At 38.3% G+C, this 15633-nt stretch overlaps 2 protein-coding genes across 2 annotated transcripts; one reads left to right on the top strand and one right to left on the bottom strand.

Moving 5' to 3' along the window:
• Positions 1–1463: 1463 nt before the first annotated feature.
• Positions 1464–5078, bottom strand: LOC130806678 (protein IWS1 homolog 1-like). Its single transcript, XM_057671843.1, has 11 exons — positions 4897–5078; positions 4346–4814; positions 3946–4062; positions 3487–3707; positions 3278–3407; positions 3127–3189; positions 2958–3035; positions 2322–2410; positions 2155–2220; positions 1921–2074; positions 1464–1662 (listed from the first exon to the last, which is right to left on the bottom strand). Exons 1-11 carry the CDS (start codon positions 4905–4907, stop codon positions 1564–1566), a joined length of 1497 nt encoding a protein of 498 aa, XP_057527826.1. The 5' UTR covers positions 4908–5078; the 3' UTR covers positions 1464–1563.
• Positions 5079–7407: 2329 nt separating this feature from the next.
• On the top strand, positions 7408–8232 carry LOC130805543 (uncharacterized). Its single transcript, XM_057670319.1, has one exon. The coding sequence runs from the start codon at positions 7408–7410 to the stop codon at positions 8230–8232; it is 825 nt and encodes a 274-aa protein (XP_057526302.1).
• The last annotated feature ends 7401 nt before the right edge of the window (positions 8233–15633 follow it).

The following is a 15633-nucleotide window of genomic DNA, read 5'->3' as shown; positions in this document are numbered from 1 at the left end:
CTTCATATATTGTGTATCTTGGTTCCAATCCTATATCATGGTCTTCTCGCAAGCAATGCACTAGAGCACGGTCGTCTACTGAAGCTGAATATTGTGCTATTGCTTCCACCACTGCTGAAATTCTTTGGTTGCAAAATTTATTCTCGGAATTAGGCCTCAAGCTGCCCTCCAAACCGTGATATATTGTGATAATTTAGGTGCTACTTACGTCAGTGCTAATCCTGTCTTCCATTCCAAGATGAAACATCTGGGTCTCGACTATCATTTTGTTCGCTAGAATGTCCAAGCTGGTTTTCTACACGTTTCCTTCAACTCCACCAATGATCAAGTAGCTGATTTGCTCACTAAACCTTTTACTCATCTACTGTTTCAGAAGTTTGTTTACTGTAAAACCATATAAGTATTGTTTCTTGTTTTCTTGAAAGAGTTTGTTTAAGTCTGTTATAACAAACTTCTTAGCTCTTGTATATATATAGACTCTCTCAAGTGAATAAATCATAAGCTTCTTTTCTAGTCTCTCTATCTCTTACAGTGAGCTTCCTTCAATTAAGGTCTTGTCCTGAGTCTTCACTAATTGTCTATACCTCTAGCATAGTTGCTAATAAGAAGGAATCAACCGGATATTGTGGTGACTGCTGAGATGACTGATCATAATACGGCTATTGGCTTTTTTCTTATCCCTTTCCTATTGATTTATCTTGTTATTCCTATGAATACCTCATCCTTCTTAACAAAAAATGAAAAAAAAACATTAAATACCTCTCATCCTTGCATTCTATTGACTGTAAAGAGCTTGCTGAACAAAATTACTTCGAAAATCAAAATCCGTAGCAATAGACATCTATCTGATGCGTCAATGATGTCCCATTCATTATACCCTCCTACTAGTGTCAATTGTGCCTCTGTCCTCTTAAGATTGCTTTGGATAGTGACATTCAGTAGCAATCTCAAGAGGACGGAGGGGTAATGATCATTCTAAAGGCTATTATGAAAAATGTAGATCATTTGTAAGGAATGATATACACCAAATGTAAATTCATGTACTTCTATAAATTTTGACGTAGAAATTACAGCTACATAATTTTTCAAAAGTCAGTATATTTTAACATGAATAAATTATGTCTATATAGATAGATAGTATAGTATAAGAGAAATCTTCATGATTTACACTCCTATAGTCCTGTTATAAATCTATAAAAATGATCATTATCTACAGAAATTTTAGACGATTTTTTTTGTAAAAGCAACACCAGCCTTCTATTATTTCTACTTGGTTCTTTTTAGTAAAGGGTATACTGAGAAGAGAAAAGGACGTAAAGAGAGAGGCAACAAGTATTAAACCCAAGACCCGATGCTCGATTTCTTCTTATCATATATGATAATGTAAATTGATCTGCATTATAGAAAATTTTTGTAACTCAATAAACAAAAAGGGTTGGTTATTTATACTTTAAAATACTAAATGAACAAATGCACACTTGAATTATTTTAATATAGAATTGATTCAAGATTCAATATTTACAAGACTGCTCTGCCCAGCGCCCTCTACATTTATTTATTACATTAAAAATACTTCACCATGCCCCGACCCTCCACACTGACTTTTGTAGCTTGAAGCTTCTTCTTTTTCATAGCCTTCAATTGTTGCATCTTTTTGTTCATCTGACAGAAATGAAAATTTTCAATTAAAAACTGAAGAGAAACTAACCAAAACGCATTATCTACTTCACAAGCTGTCCAAGGGATGAGCTAAAAAATTGGATAAATTTGCAGTAGTACATAATTATCGAAACATTCCAGAGGTCATAAAACAAAATTTAGTACAAATTATCATATAAACAAGCAAAGCCATACGGCCCATATAAAATTCAGGGAAAATATGAGTTGGATTTCCTGTCTGTAATTCCACAGACCACCTACCTTCATACGACGTTCATCCTGTTGCACTAGTCTGGCCCGGGCTCTTACCTCGTCGGGGTCAATCTTGGATTGAGGGCGAATGGTAAAGTCCATAGGAGTTGCTTCTGGTCTGGATGCATGAAGCCTAGAAGCAGATGCACTAGATTTCCTCCCCCTGAAAACGGGTTTTAAGACAACATAAGAATAGAATATAAAAAAGTAAAGAATAAAAGAAACTCAAACATTATAACTCACGATGAAAATTCACTTAAATCAAGATCATCATCTTTAGATTCCATCCCTGAAGCTTTGTTTGCTGGTCTGTAAAATCATTTACGGAAATAAATTGATAAAGAAAACAAAAGTCAGTATAAGATAATTCAATGGGAAGAGCATATTAATCAAAACATCACTTGACATACTTTTTTACAGATGGTCTCCTGTAAATCCTTTCTTCCTGCACATGTCTCATATCCTCAAACCTCGTGCTCTTATTAAAAATGGGACGACTCTGCATCAGTTAAATAAACAGTTATGAAGGAAATATTAAGAAAAAAATAAATTTAGAAAGTCGGACTATAAAATCTTAACGTCCAATAACTAGTTGTCTTTCATGAATCACTTTGCAGAAGACGTATTGAAGGCATGGGCATAGCCAATCAGAGGAAACCACACCACATATTAAGTAACCATTCACAGGCAACAGAATGCAACCTAGTGAATCGGAATGCTGGCTGTTAACTGGTAGTAATCACTGATTTAGCATGAAGCATTATTTTGGCACCCATAAGTTAAAGCACCAAGAGGTCAAAGCACGAGCCACTAACACAAGCAATTATAGCTGTTCGCTAAAGCCCTCCCCAGTTTCATATGATTTTATCTATGCAAAATCATCCCAGACCCTGGCCATTGTTGCTTAAGAGAATTCTAATCATTTCATTAAACAAACTTGATACCAAACACTGACATAAATATCCAGACATTACTATGGGCAGTGGTGCTAGGAGATAATAGTTCAGCATACATATTTATAGTGTCAGATGATGAAATTAACCTACCCATTTGTCAACCAAATCCTTTGCAAGTTTCCTGTTTGATGTTGTTTCTTCATCTGATCTAGATAAAAACATAATGACCTGCATAGACATACACCAAATATGATCTTTTAGCAAGGCTTCATAATCAAAACAATATCAGAGCCATAACAGAAAAGTATCAGCAATAAACCTTTCCAAGTCCACTCTTCTTCAGCTGTTCTTTTCTATCATATTGGTCTAAATCAATTGGAAACTGCATTGTATAATGTTCAAGTGAGAAACAACACTAAACATGAAGTGACAAAATAGATTAAAGCAGGAACAATGGATCATTTCATTACATCAGTCAAGATCCTCAATATAGCTTCACGTATATTGATATTGGGCAGGCTTCCATCAGGAAGCGGCTCGAGCCAATTTTTTAATAGCGTTAAGACCCCATGGTCAAGAAATTCATGTTGAAGTTGTTTCCTGTATTAGTGCAACAAAGGCAAAAAAGACGGGCATTATTTTCTATCCAGATGAAATGAGGAAGAGGCAATGGATTTACTTAGAAAGAGCCTCGGTAAGAAGAGGCAGCTTCCTGAGCTTATTAATGGCTGGTTTCCCCTGCGTATTTAATACTGCATCTTCTTCAGCTACAACTTCAAGCTCAGCCATTAGCGTCTCTACCAGCTCAGCAATTTCTGCTGCACTTTTCTCATTTTTCTTCCTCTTCTTTCCTAGCTTGAAAAGAGCCCTAATTTCGTCATCTTCCTCACCCTCCTCTGCCTGCATCACAATTAACAACTTAGAAAAATTGCAGATGACATATAGAACATGATATATCAATATTAACAGCTTAATGCGTATGACGTGAAAATATGGAAGAATTTGGTGAGGTTTCATTCATTAGAAGCTTATGGAACCGAGACCATCAATAAATAGGGGCCCAACATATTGCAAAAAATTAATCAAGTAGATTTGCACTAAGCTCAAAACATAGTTCCAATGAATGTCAGAAGTATACCTGAGCGAAACGACTTGGAGATATCTCACGATCACTGGTGTATCTGTCAGCAGGGTCTACACCACTATCATCTATGAAATTATCATCATCTAAGGTCTTCACCCCTTCTTGATCATCCTGTTAAATACAAACCATAGATTAAGTTGATATATAAAACTCAACGTACAATACTAGCAAATAAAACAGCATAAATAAACCAAATAAAATAGATCTTTCTTAAATTAATTTGATAATATTTTCAAGATAAAACAGTAAATATCATAGTGATTAGCCGATTGAGCTTAATAATTCACTATTCATATGTAGGCAAAATAATGACCTCCACCAAAAACCAGCAATATCTCAAAAACTAAAACAATAAATTTGTAGCAAAAACCAACAAATTACAGTTCCAATATACCTCAGAACCACCACCAAGAACAGTATCCCACATCTCCTTCTCATCAGGATCGCGGTCACCGCCTTTCCTCCTCTTTAAGCTCAGTTTTGTTGATTGCTCTTTCCTCAACTTTTTATCTTTCCTCCTCATGTCTCCACCCTCCTTCATCATCCCTTTATCCTTCCTCTTATTTGACACGGGCATCGGATCCTCGTCTGACTCTGGAAACGATCCATACTCTGGCTCGTCAGCTTCAACGTCGTCAAAATCATTTAGTTCAGGAGGAAAAGAAGAAGCAATATCATCGTCATCAGTCTTCTTGATTAATCTCTTTCGAGTTTTGGTTTTTGGTTCATGGCTCCAATTATCTTCTTCTTCGTCATCATTAAAGTCTTGAAGGTCTTCGTTTACTGATAACTGTTGTTGCTGGTCGTCGTCAGATTGTATGTCATCGTAATCCATCAATGGTTCTCCATCTTCATCGCGATATCTAAAAAAAGAGGGGAAATAATTGGAAACCCTAATTTAAAACCCTACTTTAAGAAATTGAAGTTGATGAATAAGAAACTTACGGATCATCCATGGACAGATGGATTGCAGGAAGAGTATGCTGAAAATTGCTTGAATGATAAACAAAGACGGAGGAAAATCAAAGATCAAAATTTCGAACAAATATGGCGGAGTTGGGTGAACATATAATTGTAGCTGGTTCAGGTAGTGAAAATTGGGAATAGTAGTTTACTTCCGAATGGATTTGAAGTAAAACCCCTTTTTTAGTTTTTACCCAGGTTTGACAAGAATAGATGGATCTTCGGTAGATCTTTTCAAAAATGACCCGACCCGAATATAACTGAACCAACATTATCCGATCCAAAGCTATATCCGAACCGATTGACAATTGAAAATGGGAAAACTGAATCCGAGCTGTAATCGATTATTTTAACCGACACTTAACCGTTAACCGAGATTATCCGAACTTAATAATGACCGACCTGAGTCATATCCGACCCGAATCATGCTCAAAATCGAACTCGATCCGGCTAAAACCGACTTAACCCGAATGAAGTTTAGATCGAACTGCTGTAACATGAACCAATTTTTTACATATAAAAATGATTGACTCATATTCAATTATCTTATTAGTTATTCTAATAAAGTCATAAATACTTTGATAAAATAAATTTTATAAATACATAGTTTCATATATTTAGAGTTAATAACCAATGGTCAATATTTATTTAACTACTTTTAATCGAATTATATGAAAATTGATAGAACTTTATAATTTTAATTTCCGGTCAAACAAGTAAAAGTAACAATATAATAATGATCACTAATTGATTTGCATTTTCATTATTTTGCTTTAAGTAAGGGAACCTTATCATCAATTAAAAAATGACTAACAACTTAATCTGATACTGACTCTGTAATGCCCCGAAAGACGGGTCATTACAGACTCAATCAATAGTAATTAGTAATTCGATAAAACCGAACCAATTATTAACCGATGACAACCCGAGACCAATTGAAACTCGAAACGTACTTCAACCGCACCAAACTGATGCTAACCCCATAGCTCGAATAACCGATCTTCAACCGAAACGTGACTAACCGACCCGACCCGAGTATGACCCATCGCAATACGCATCCGAAATACTCCCTCCTATTCAGGATAGGTGTCCCATTTGACTTTTCACGGATTTTAAGAAAAGTCAAAATGGAACCCTAAGGGTAGGAGAGAGAGTAGTATTATGGGTTTTTAATTGTAAGGATTAAGGAATTAATGATTCCCACCAATTTCAAGCACTTTCTAGCCCAATTTAAAAGCTGATTTTTTTGGCACCAAAAGTTTGAAATTTTTTTTCAATACAACGCCAAAATTACATCGATCATCTAATTAAGTCCCGAATTACATAATTAAGTCCTACGTTTATAATAATTTTTGGAAATTACATAAATTTCTCAAGAGTAGTAAGAAAATTAAATACATCAGTTACGGTATCTCAGAGAGCCTTCTCAATTCTTCAACAACTTCGGTGTAGTTGCAATCGTTACTGATCATGTGAGTGCGAATTTTTTTGCGATCATTGACTTCAGATTTTCCAAATTACCAAAAATACGCATTAATAATTTCTTAAATAGCCTCCAAATTATAAACAACCAAATTTTCAAAATGAAAAAATTCATCACATTACCCAAATTAATTTGAAACCCCAAATTAAAATGTCTAAAAATAAGGAATTCAGAAGGAAATCAGAAACTACCGCCAGTGCAAGAAACTAATATTGGTGTCTGGCGCCATTAATTCAACCAAAATTTCAAAGCACACAGCATAAATTGAGATTAATGGGTATTAGGCGCCAAAAATGAATTGTCAAACAAACAAAAAATTCAATCATTACATGAAAAAACAGAAACCATAAATAGACAATGACAATGGTCATTTATTACACATTCATCTAAAACAATGGCTCCTACAAAAAACTTAAGTACACAACAAAGAGAACAAATAATGCAGAAGCTACTGTCTGCATTAAATAAGAAGGGCAAACCAGTGCTAGGCACAATCAATGCACTTCCGATTGAGTTTCAAGTGTGTAGGAAAACAATCACACGTTTGTGGAATGATGTCAAGAAGCAGATGACAAACAACACCACAGTGATTAACCTCAACAGTAAGAGAGGGGGCAGAGAAGCAGCAAACAAAATCAAATTCCATGAAGAAAAATTTAAGGCCATTAAATATGAACTCAAGGGTACTCAACATTCAGTAGCAAAGCAGATGGACGTGTCACAATCAACGGTGTGTAGGTGGAAGAGGAACAAAGTCATAAGAAGGCACACAAACGCAATCAAACCGACTTTGAATGAAAACAACAAGTTACACAGGTTAAGCTTTGCATTATCTAAATGTGAATATGATGAACAAAATGATGCATTCAAGTTTAAGCCATATACTAACGTTGTTCATAATAGATGAAAAACACTTCTATCTAACCCGAGAGACACAGAGTTATTATCTAGCTCCGGGTGAAGTAGAACCACATAGAGAGTGCCAATAAAAAAGGTTCATTCCAAAAATCATGTTTATGTGTGCTGTTACAAAGCCAATATTTACAACTGAAGGTGATGTTTTTTTTGATGGTAAGATAGGCATTTGGCCATTTATTACACAGGAGCCAGCAAAAAGAAGCTCAAAGAACAGGAAAAGGGGGGAGTTGGAAACAAAACCAATACAATCAATCACAAAAGAGCATATTAGAGCAATGCTTATCACTAATGTGCTGCCAACCATAAGAGCAAAATGGCCTGCAAGATTGTCAAAGCATATTTACATTCAACAAGACAATGCCAAACCGCATATAGCACACAATGACAAAGAATTTTTAGAAGAGGCAATAAAAGATGGATTTAATATACAATTAGTGCAACAACCTCAAAATTCCCTTGACATGAACGTGCTAGGTCTAGGTTTTTTTAGATCAATTCAAGCTTTACAATATCAAAAATATTCTTACAATGTAACAGAATTACTTAGGGCTGTGAATAATGCATTTCAGAATCTAAGTCCACAATGTTTAAGGTTTGTATTCATCACTTTACAAGCTTGTATGATAGAGGTCATGAAAAGACAAGGGGGGTTTGACTATCACATTCCTCACATTAACAAAACAAAGGCAGCAAGGGAAGGGACTTTACCAGATTACCTGAGTATTGACAAACAATTGGTTGTTGATTCACTTCAACATTTATTCACAAAGCTAAGTACAAAAAAAATGAATCAGCTTGTGGAACTGATTGGCTATGCAGGGGGGATTGATCAAGGGGATTTGAATGTAGAATTATCAGAAAATAGCAACAACCAATCTCAACGAATTTCAGCAGGAGCAACAGAAATCAGCATCTGAACAACAGAACAGCATATGAACAACAGAACAGCAACCAACAAAATTTTTTGGGACACACAGTAAAGCAACAACAGCACAGAATAGCAGCCAACACAACCTTAACCAACACAGCAACATGTTTCAACTGTAAATTCCTTTTGACTTTGGACATATTTTTGGGATTTTTAACATGGGATGTTTCAGATGCAAACAACAAAAATTTTATGTTGTTTTCAATGAAACATTTTTATTTAAATATACATTAATGAAAAAATTGGTTGTTTTAGAACTCTCAGGTAAACTTATTTATTTTTTTTTTGAAATCATTGAGTGGAAAATCGAACATCTTTGTGCATTAAACGTTGGAAAACAATCCAAACCCTCTTTGTTCGATTTTATGGTGGCTAAAAATGCTCTCACTTTCAGATCACAGAGCAATGAAATAAAATGCGTACAAAAACATTTAAATTAAAAATCATCATCAGTCAAAATGAACATGCACCAACACGAACAGAAACTCACTTGAGAAAGGACCTAGCTTATCAAGCCAATCTTTTTCTTCACAATCAGTATTCGAAAAAACAACATCAATGGAAGAACATTCACGATCAAGATACATATCAGGTTCAGGTGTGTAAATGGGTTCACCTTCAGAGTCAAGTTCTCTTCCCCACTTAGGATCAGTCTCAACAGAAGTTGAGTCATCATAGTAATCAAAAGACTTTTCCTCAAACGATTTCAGTCCAGATCTAGGGTTTCCATCATCGAACCCCTTAAACTTTATCTTAGAAGGCGATTTGTAAGGAGATTTGGGGATTCTCAGAAGTAAAGAAGTACGCGAGTTAGGGTTTTTCATGGGTGAGTTGATTGTCGAGTTAGGGTTCTTCAGGGGAAATTTAAAAGGCGAACTTGATTTTTCCATGAGAACAACACGAAAGAAATTAAGGAATAAGGTGAAGCTTCAACCCAGATCTAGGGTTATCAGAGAGCAACACAAAAGAAATTAAGGAAGACGGTGAAGCATCAACCCAAATTTAGGGATTTTATAGAACAACACGAAAGAAATTAAGGAAGACGGTGAAGATTCAACCCAGAATTAGGGTTATCAGAGAACAACGCGAAAGAACTTAAGGAAGAAGGTGAAGCTTCAACCCAGAATTAGGGTTCTTAAATGAGTACAAAACGAAAACGGCAAAAGGAATGGGGATGGGTAGGGTTTTAGGTTTAAAAAGGGAGGGAGTGTTTAAATGGGTGGGTATGTTAATTAGGATTTAAGTATGTTGATTAATTAAAGGAAAATTAGTATGGATAATGGAGGGTATAATTGAAAATAGGATAAACTACTCAAAAATGCATACCAAAAATAGAAATGGGACAATTAAAGTGACTTGACCATAAAAGGAAATGGGACACCTAAGCTGAATAGAAGGGAGTATAACCGATTCGAAATACAACCGAATTGAATGACACCCATCCGAAACCAACCTGATTACCGAATGAATACCTCTAATTTTCGGAGATGGAGAAGCTTTATTTAAACAATGATCAATTAACAACTATAGCCGTAAAAATTTTTTTATAAACAATAGTCTTTACATTATCAAACACGACACTGATACAATCACTTTACCGAATGACCTGCTAAACGACCGTTGACCATGCTAAATAACCATTAATTTTCAATTAAATTTATTAATCTAAGCTAATTACCAAATTAGCTCCAATTAAACCCTTTTTCCACGACTTCTTTCTACCCCTCCCCAATAATCACTATTCCCCCACCCAAATACCACCACCACTTGCACCTCCAATCCCCAAGATGCTAAGAAAATAAACATCCTCTTGAACATCATCAAGGTTGGGCAACATACTTTTGATGGTCTCCAGATTTTGGTCTCTTTCGTGGCTGATTCCCCATACTTCTTAAGGATTAATTTCCTGTTTTGTTCTCCATATCATTGGACTTATTTTGCAGCCATTTTTCTGTATTTTCCAGCCCAGGAATTTCATCCAATAAATGCCTCAATTCCATACTAAATCCCTTCAATTTTTTTATCCACTTTCATTTTGAACTCGTCCAATTTCTTATCTGAATCCTTTTCTTTTAATTTCGATTCCCCAATTTCCGCATTAAACATACTGATCTCCTCAAGATTAACACCCAATTCACTAATCAACCCTACATTTAGAAAATCTTTTTCACTCTTAATATCAATTAATTCCATCTCTCTTTTTTCCAATAACCCATTTTCTTTCTCCATTTCTTCCATCTTTCTTAACACTGACTTCATGAAGACAAACACGACCTCCATCGAAACTTCATTTTCTGCGTCTGTATCCTTTATCTGTGTCAACTGTGCATTTAACACTGTGACTTCTAATTGAGACCCCTTCAAATCAGTATTCAAAGATTGAACGATCGTCAAAAGCGAATTTATTACCTGGTCTTAGTCATCTATTAATACCAAATTCATATTGTTTCGGTGATGAAACGAGGAAGTGCAAAAGACACTTAAAATACCTGGAGATAGGTGGAAGTGTGATCAAGAGGAGCGACTCGTGGAAGGAAGCGACCTGAATTCCTGCAACACAACACGTTAGCCTTGTCCGGGGGGTGATCTCCCGGAAAACCCCTCCGACGCTCAAGTCAGAACGTAGATTGGAAATTAATGAATGATAGATTGTAGAATGAATGCAAGAAGGAAGGTCGGGATTGGGATTGCTAGTGCTAGTGCTAGCGTTTGGGAAGGCTAAAGAAGTAATGTAAGAAAGGATACTAGGAAAGCTATTTCAGATGATCCTCCCTCCTTGATAGTAGCCCCTATTTATAATGGTAAGGAAGGGAAGAAGCAGGAGAAGTGAACTATCATGGGAGTAGTGGGTGATCATGGGGGTAATGGACAGTGGCTGGTGGTTATGGTGGAGAGTGGAAGGTAGTGGGCAGTTATTCTCCCCAAAAGAAGGATGACCAAAGAAGGTGGGTGACTGGGAAGTTAGGTCCAACTGGTAGTTACTTCCAAGGAGGAAAGTTAGGGTATCATGGAAGTAGAAACCCAATGGGTCATACGGGAAGGTGGGAGATCCAAAAGAAAGCTCATCAGTCAAAGTCCATTGTAAAGGTCAAGGGGTGTTTTGGTAATATGATGCCAATTACTTAAATAAACAGATTAATTGAGTAAGTAGTACCATGACAGTTAGCCCCACGCATGAAAGGTGATGTGAGGGGAGAGCCCCAACGACCTGAAATATCTTCCTTCATGCGGAAAAATACGCGCCCATCGTAGTTGATTTGGTGAAGGGATACGATCATAAAGAACATTCAAAAGCCCCATGAGGATGAACACATACCCAATTAGGTGAATCTTCTAATGGATCATGAAAATTGAGCTCGTAAGCTTCGAGTCGACTGTTCATATGTCGAAATCCGAATTGTACTGAAAAAGATATGACTTTTCAAAGTCATCGTGTGAAGCGCTCCGAGTTTGAAGAGAAACGAATAACGCCAACTGAGCCGCGGCTTTGAAGCATGCCACGGAGCAATCCTAATCATATTATCATATAGCAGCAAAAATGTAGGTGTAAGGGCTTGATCCCGTGACCTCTCATATGGCATACTGCACTTGCGACCAACTGAGACAACTATCCACTTATGTATCATATCGCGCGGATTTTTTATAATCTATGTTTCCAGTCCAGCTTTTAATACTTTGATGCCGTGACTATTCTTGAAACTTAGAACTTTTGAGACAAGATCGCCCCCAATGGAGGTCCGACTTATCTATCATGCGGATCATTCCAATTTTTATTATTATTTATTTATTTTAAATCCAAGAGGAGAGCGAATTGAATAACACAAACCGCGGATTAAGTCATGCCGCGGAGTAGCTCCAGTCAGCAGCATAAATGTAAATAGGAGGATTTGATTTTTCTCGGAGAACATCCGCGACTTTGGCTTAACTATGACGCGAACTAGGAACCCGTGTCTTCAATCCACACGTTTACCATGAAAATTCTCTCATACTTAGAATTTTTCAAAAACGGTGAGGGGTACCTGAGGGTCCGACTTTTCGATCATACGGTAATATTTCACTTGGAATATTCTGGAAATGATGAGGACCACCTGGGGGTCCGACTTATAGATCATACGGACAAACTCACCATTGTGGAAAAGTAGAAATGTTCCCAGTACCTAGTCATGGCAAGCTCCTTGTTCTTCCATGATACGGTAAGAGCACCGTATTCCGTGTCTTCGATCGCACGGTCATACAAGAGGTCTTCTATACTTAGAATTCTTTACCTGGGCTAGGGCTATCTAGAGGTCCGACTTGTCGACTTCACGGAAGAACATACCCCTTGCTCTTCAACGACGCGGATTCAGTACGAAGGCCCGTTTCTTCGATCGTACGGGAGTATGGGAATCCACTTGTACTTGCAATTTTTACATCATTGACTGAATGTACCAGTGAGTCCGACTTATGGATCCCACAGACTCTCTTTGCACTTATTTTATTCATGCTTCACTCAGGCGGCGGTTTAGAGCGAAGGTAACGCGGTATATCATCCGCCTTATCGAATGTGCAACTTTTCATACTTGGCAATTCTCGTTTCTAGAGGTGCAACTCAGAGTCCAACTTGTTGACCTCCTAGACACGTTTAAGCGCTAAAAGACTTTGAATAATTTTTCATATTCACCCTCTTCCTGGGGGTCCGACTTATGGACCTGACGAATGTATGAGAGTTTGGTAACTGGTTACTTAGAAAATTTCATAAGGTTTCACCTTTCATTGGGGGTCCGACTTTTCGACCTTCCATCTATAGTTAAAGACTGACATTTGGGTTTTGCAACATGTCCCTTTTACTGAGGGTCCGTCTAGTGGACCTCACGGGTTTTGATAAACACTTGGAAAAGATCTTTTGGTGACTTCCTCTAACTGGAAGACCGACTTATCGACTTCCTAGCTTTCGTTTTGGGACTCCATTTTTGTTTAATGAGGGTTCACATCCCAAGGCATTTATTGCTGCAATAAATAGGGTGGTTGGAACAATTCCTTTCATCCAATCTTCGTTAACTCCCCCAAATCTTCAAATCGCTAGAAAGAGAAAGTAGAGAGAGACGCTCTGACAATCTTCATCCCTCCTTCATACTTCTGACAAATTCTCGAAGATCTTCAAGGTTTTTGACAGATCTTCATCAAATTTCTGACAAATCTTCAAACTCTCTTCCAAGGTATTCAAACTTTTTCTCAGGTTTTTCAAATTTCTTCAAGTTATTCTTCAAACTGTTCTTCATGTTCTTGAATGTTTAAAGGTTTTGGATTAGTTTTATGAATTTATCCCTTATTCTTTACAAGTTTCGCCTACTACTTTCGAATATTATTAATATGGATGTCGCGGCTACTCATGACACATTAGCTAACTTGGACATTAACATTGCTAACCCGACGGAAATCCCCTTGGTTGCATGTAGACGCTTTAATAAAGAGGGGTTGCAAATGAATGATTCGGACGATAGTAGTTCGGTGAGAATAACCCCTCATTGTGAATCAATAAAGGCCGGGGATGAATCGTCTATCTCCCCTGTGTATACGCCGGAGAAAATGAACACTGCTCCTTGGAAAGTGGGCATTGCTTTCTTCCCGAATTACTTGCCGCGAATAAATCCTGACCTGGAAGGGTTATTGTATGTAGATATGGAAAACGTTGAAGTATCCACCGAGTCATCAGGAAGGGAGAGCGCGGCGCCGGTCCCTCCTCCATTTTACATTCCACACGGCGGGCCCCATAATTACTTCATAGATTTACAAACCAAAAGCGATTTGGAAAGTCGACGGGAAGCCATCTCTCAGAAGTGGGGTTTAAAAGAAGACATCAACATTATTACACCGGGGAACTATGATACTGTTAGATTTCCCCCTCCACATTGTATAGCTGTATATTTTCCTTCATTCGTACTAGGACTTAGATTTCCTCTCCACCCTTTTTTCCGAGAGGTACTGGATTTTTTGAACCTTTCTGTGCCCGAGTTATACCCCAACGCTTGGGGTTGTATGGTGGCTTTTTTAATTCTTTGTAAAGTTTTGGCCGTACCACCGACGCTCACAGCGTTCAGGTATATATTTAGAGCCCGGTTATGTAATTCCCAATTACATGGCTATGGTTGGATAACATTTACCCATCGTCGCGGACTGAAGATAGTCCACGGCCTTCCCGACAACCAGAAAGGATATAGGACCAAATTTGCTTATTTGTACAACTCAAGGGGATGGAACATCAAGACATCCTTCGACATCAAACCCAACCTTTCGGGTTTTAATAATGGGATCCCGCAATGTTCCTTTAACGACGCGGTGATCATAGAGTATGCGAAGATGGACGTTCAGTTGGGGAGAAAACCTATGAACGTCCAACTTAATTGGATACCAGGTCCTCCCGAGTTGGAGAATGAGAACCTCCTCTCGGCATTCGGCATCAGCTTGGCTATCGATCGGAGTAAGAGCCGTCGGATTCCTTTTTCCCTTAATAGTTTTTTACTCATTTCTAACTCTTGATTTTTCAGGGGTAGCCAAGGAAAATTTAAGAGCAAAGAATCCGGATCTGATGAAGAAATTCAGCATCATGCGATTCGCTGAGGGAGCTGATCAGAGGGCTGCGGAAAAGCCTTTCCCTCTTCCGCCTAAGGTACGACCTTTCTCTTAACTTCCTAATTTTGATCTTGGCTTTTTCTAAATTTCTCACTTCACAGGATTCGGCCACCGTAGAGAAGGGCCTCGATGATGTGCCCAGCCAGCAGGAGGCTCTCCGTCTCCTCGAGGAGAGGAAAAAAATTCACATTCCCGATGAGTCTAAGAGGGTGATCCCTCAGACGAGGGATGTGAGAAAAAAGAGTGGGAAGGAGAGGAAGAGGAAGAGAGACTCTTCTTCCCACGGGGAGAGCTCGGCTAAGAGGGCCTCCGTAGATACCATCCATACGGCGGTGCCCCTCCGGATGAGGCCAGCTGTGGAAGCAGCGTCCTCTCCCCAGGCTACTTCTGTGCCCATTTCTGACAAGGGCAAGGAGAAAGTAGGGGAGTCTTCCTCGGCTCCGGATTCACAGTTCGCGGAGGTGTATCGTCGTCGGGAAGTTCCACCCTTCCAACATGAGACGCCCTTCCCGGAGTTGGGGCATAAGGGCCTGATCGTTCGTTTCAACAGGGCGACGTCCAACCTGGTCAGCAAGGTGGATGTCGACCTTCTAGAGTCCATGCCCCCCCGTGATAGTGTGTGTCGGGCGCAGGCTTCCGCGGCAGAGGTAACGTTCCTTCCTCCACGGTAAATGGTTTTTATTTCAATCTGTTGGCTCTTCTAAATTCCTTCTTCGCAGGCCTTTATAAGGTTGGCTTTCGAGCTCAATGTTGGTCGCCAAAATGCCGCGGATCAAGAGAC

The sequence above is a fragment of the Amaranthus tricolor genome, chromosome 2 (assembly GCF_026212465.1).
Source record: "Amaranthus tricolor cultivar Red isolate AtriRed21 chromosome 2, ASM2621246v1, whole genome shotgun sequence".
Lineage (NCBI taxonomy): Eukaryota > Viridiplantae > Streptophyta > Magnoliopsida > Caryophyllales > Amaranthaceae > Amaranthus > Amaranthus tricolor.
Note: the sequence above shows the minus strand (reverse complement) of the source record. Positions and strands in the feature narration are given on the sequence as shown.

What these genes read in the sequence shown, in the direction of transcription:
- LOC130806678 (XM_057671843.1), bottom strand. An exon ending in CTTACCGAGGCTCTTTCTAA is followed by an intron (nt 3,408 to 3,486) that starts GTAAATCCATTG and finishes GCACTAATACAG; the next exon opens with GAAACAACTTCAACATGAAT. An exon ending in AGGATGAACGTCGTATGAAG is followed by an intron (nt 1,663 to 1,920) that starts GTAGGTGGTCTG and finishes CATTTCTGTCAG; the next exon opens with ATGAACAAAAAGATGCAACA.
- LOC130805543 (XM_057670319.1), top strand. Translation starts at nt 7,408, where the DNA reads ATGTTTATGTGTGCTGTTACAAAGCCAATATTTACAACTGAAGGTGAT.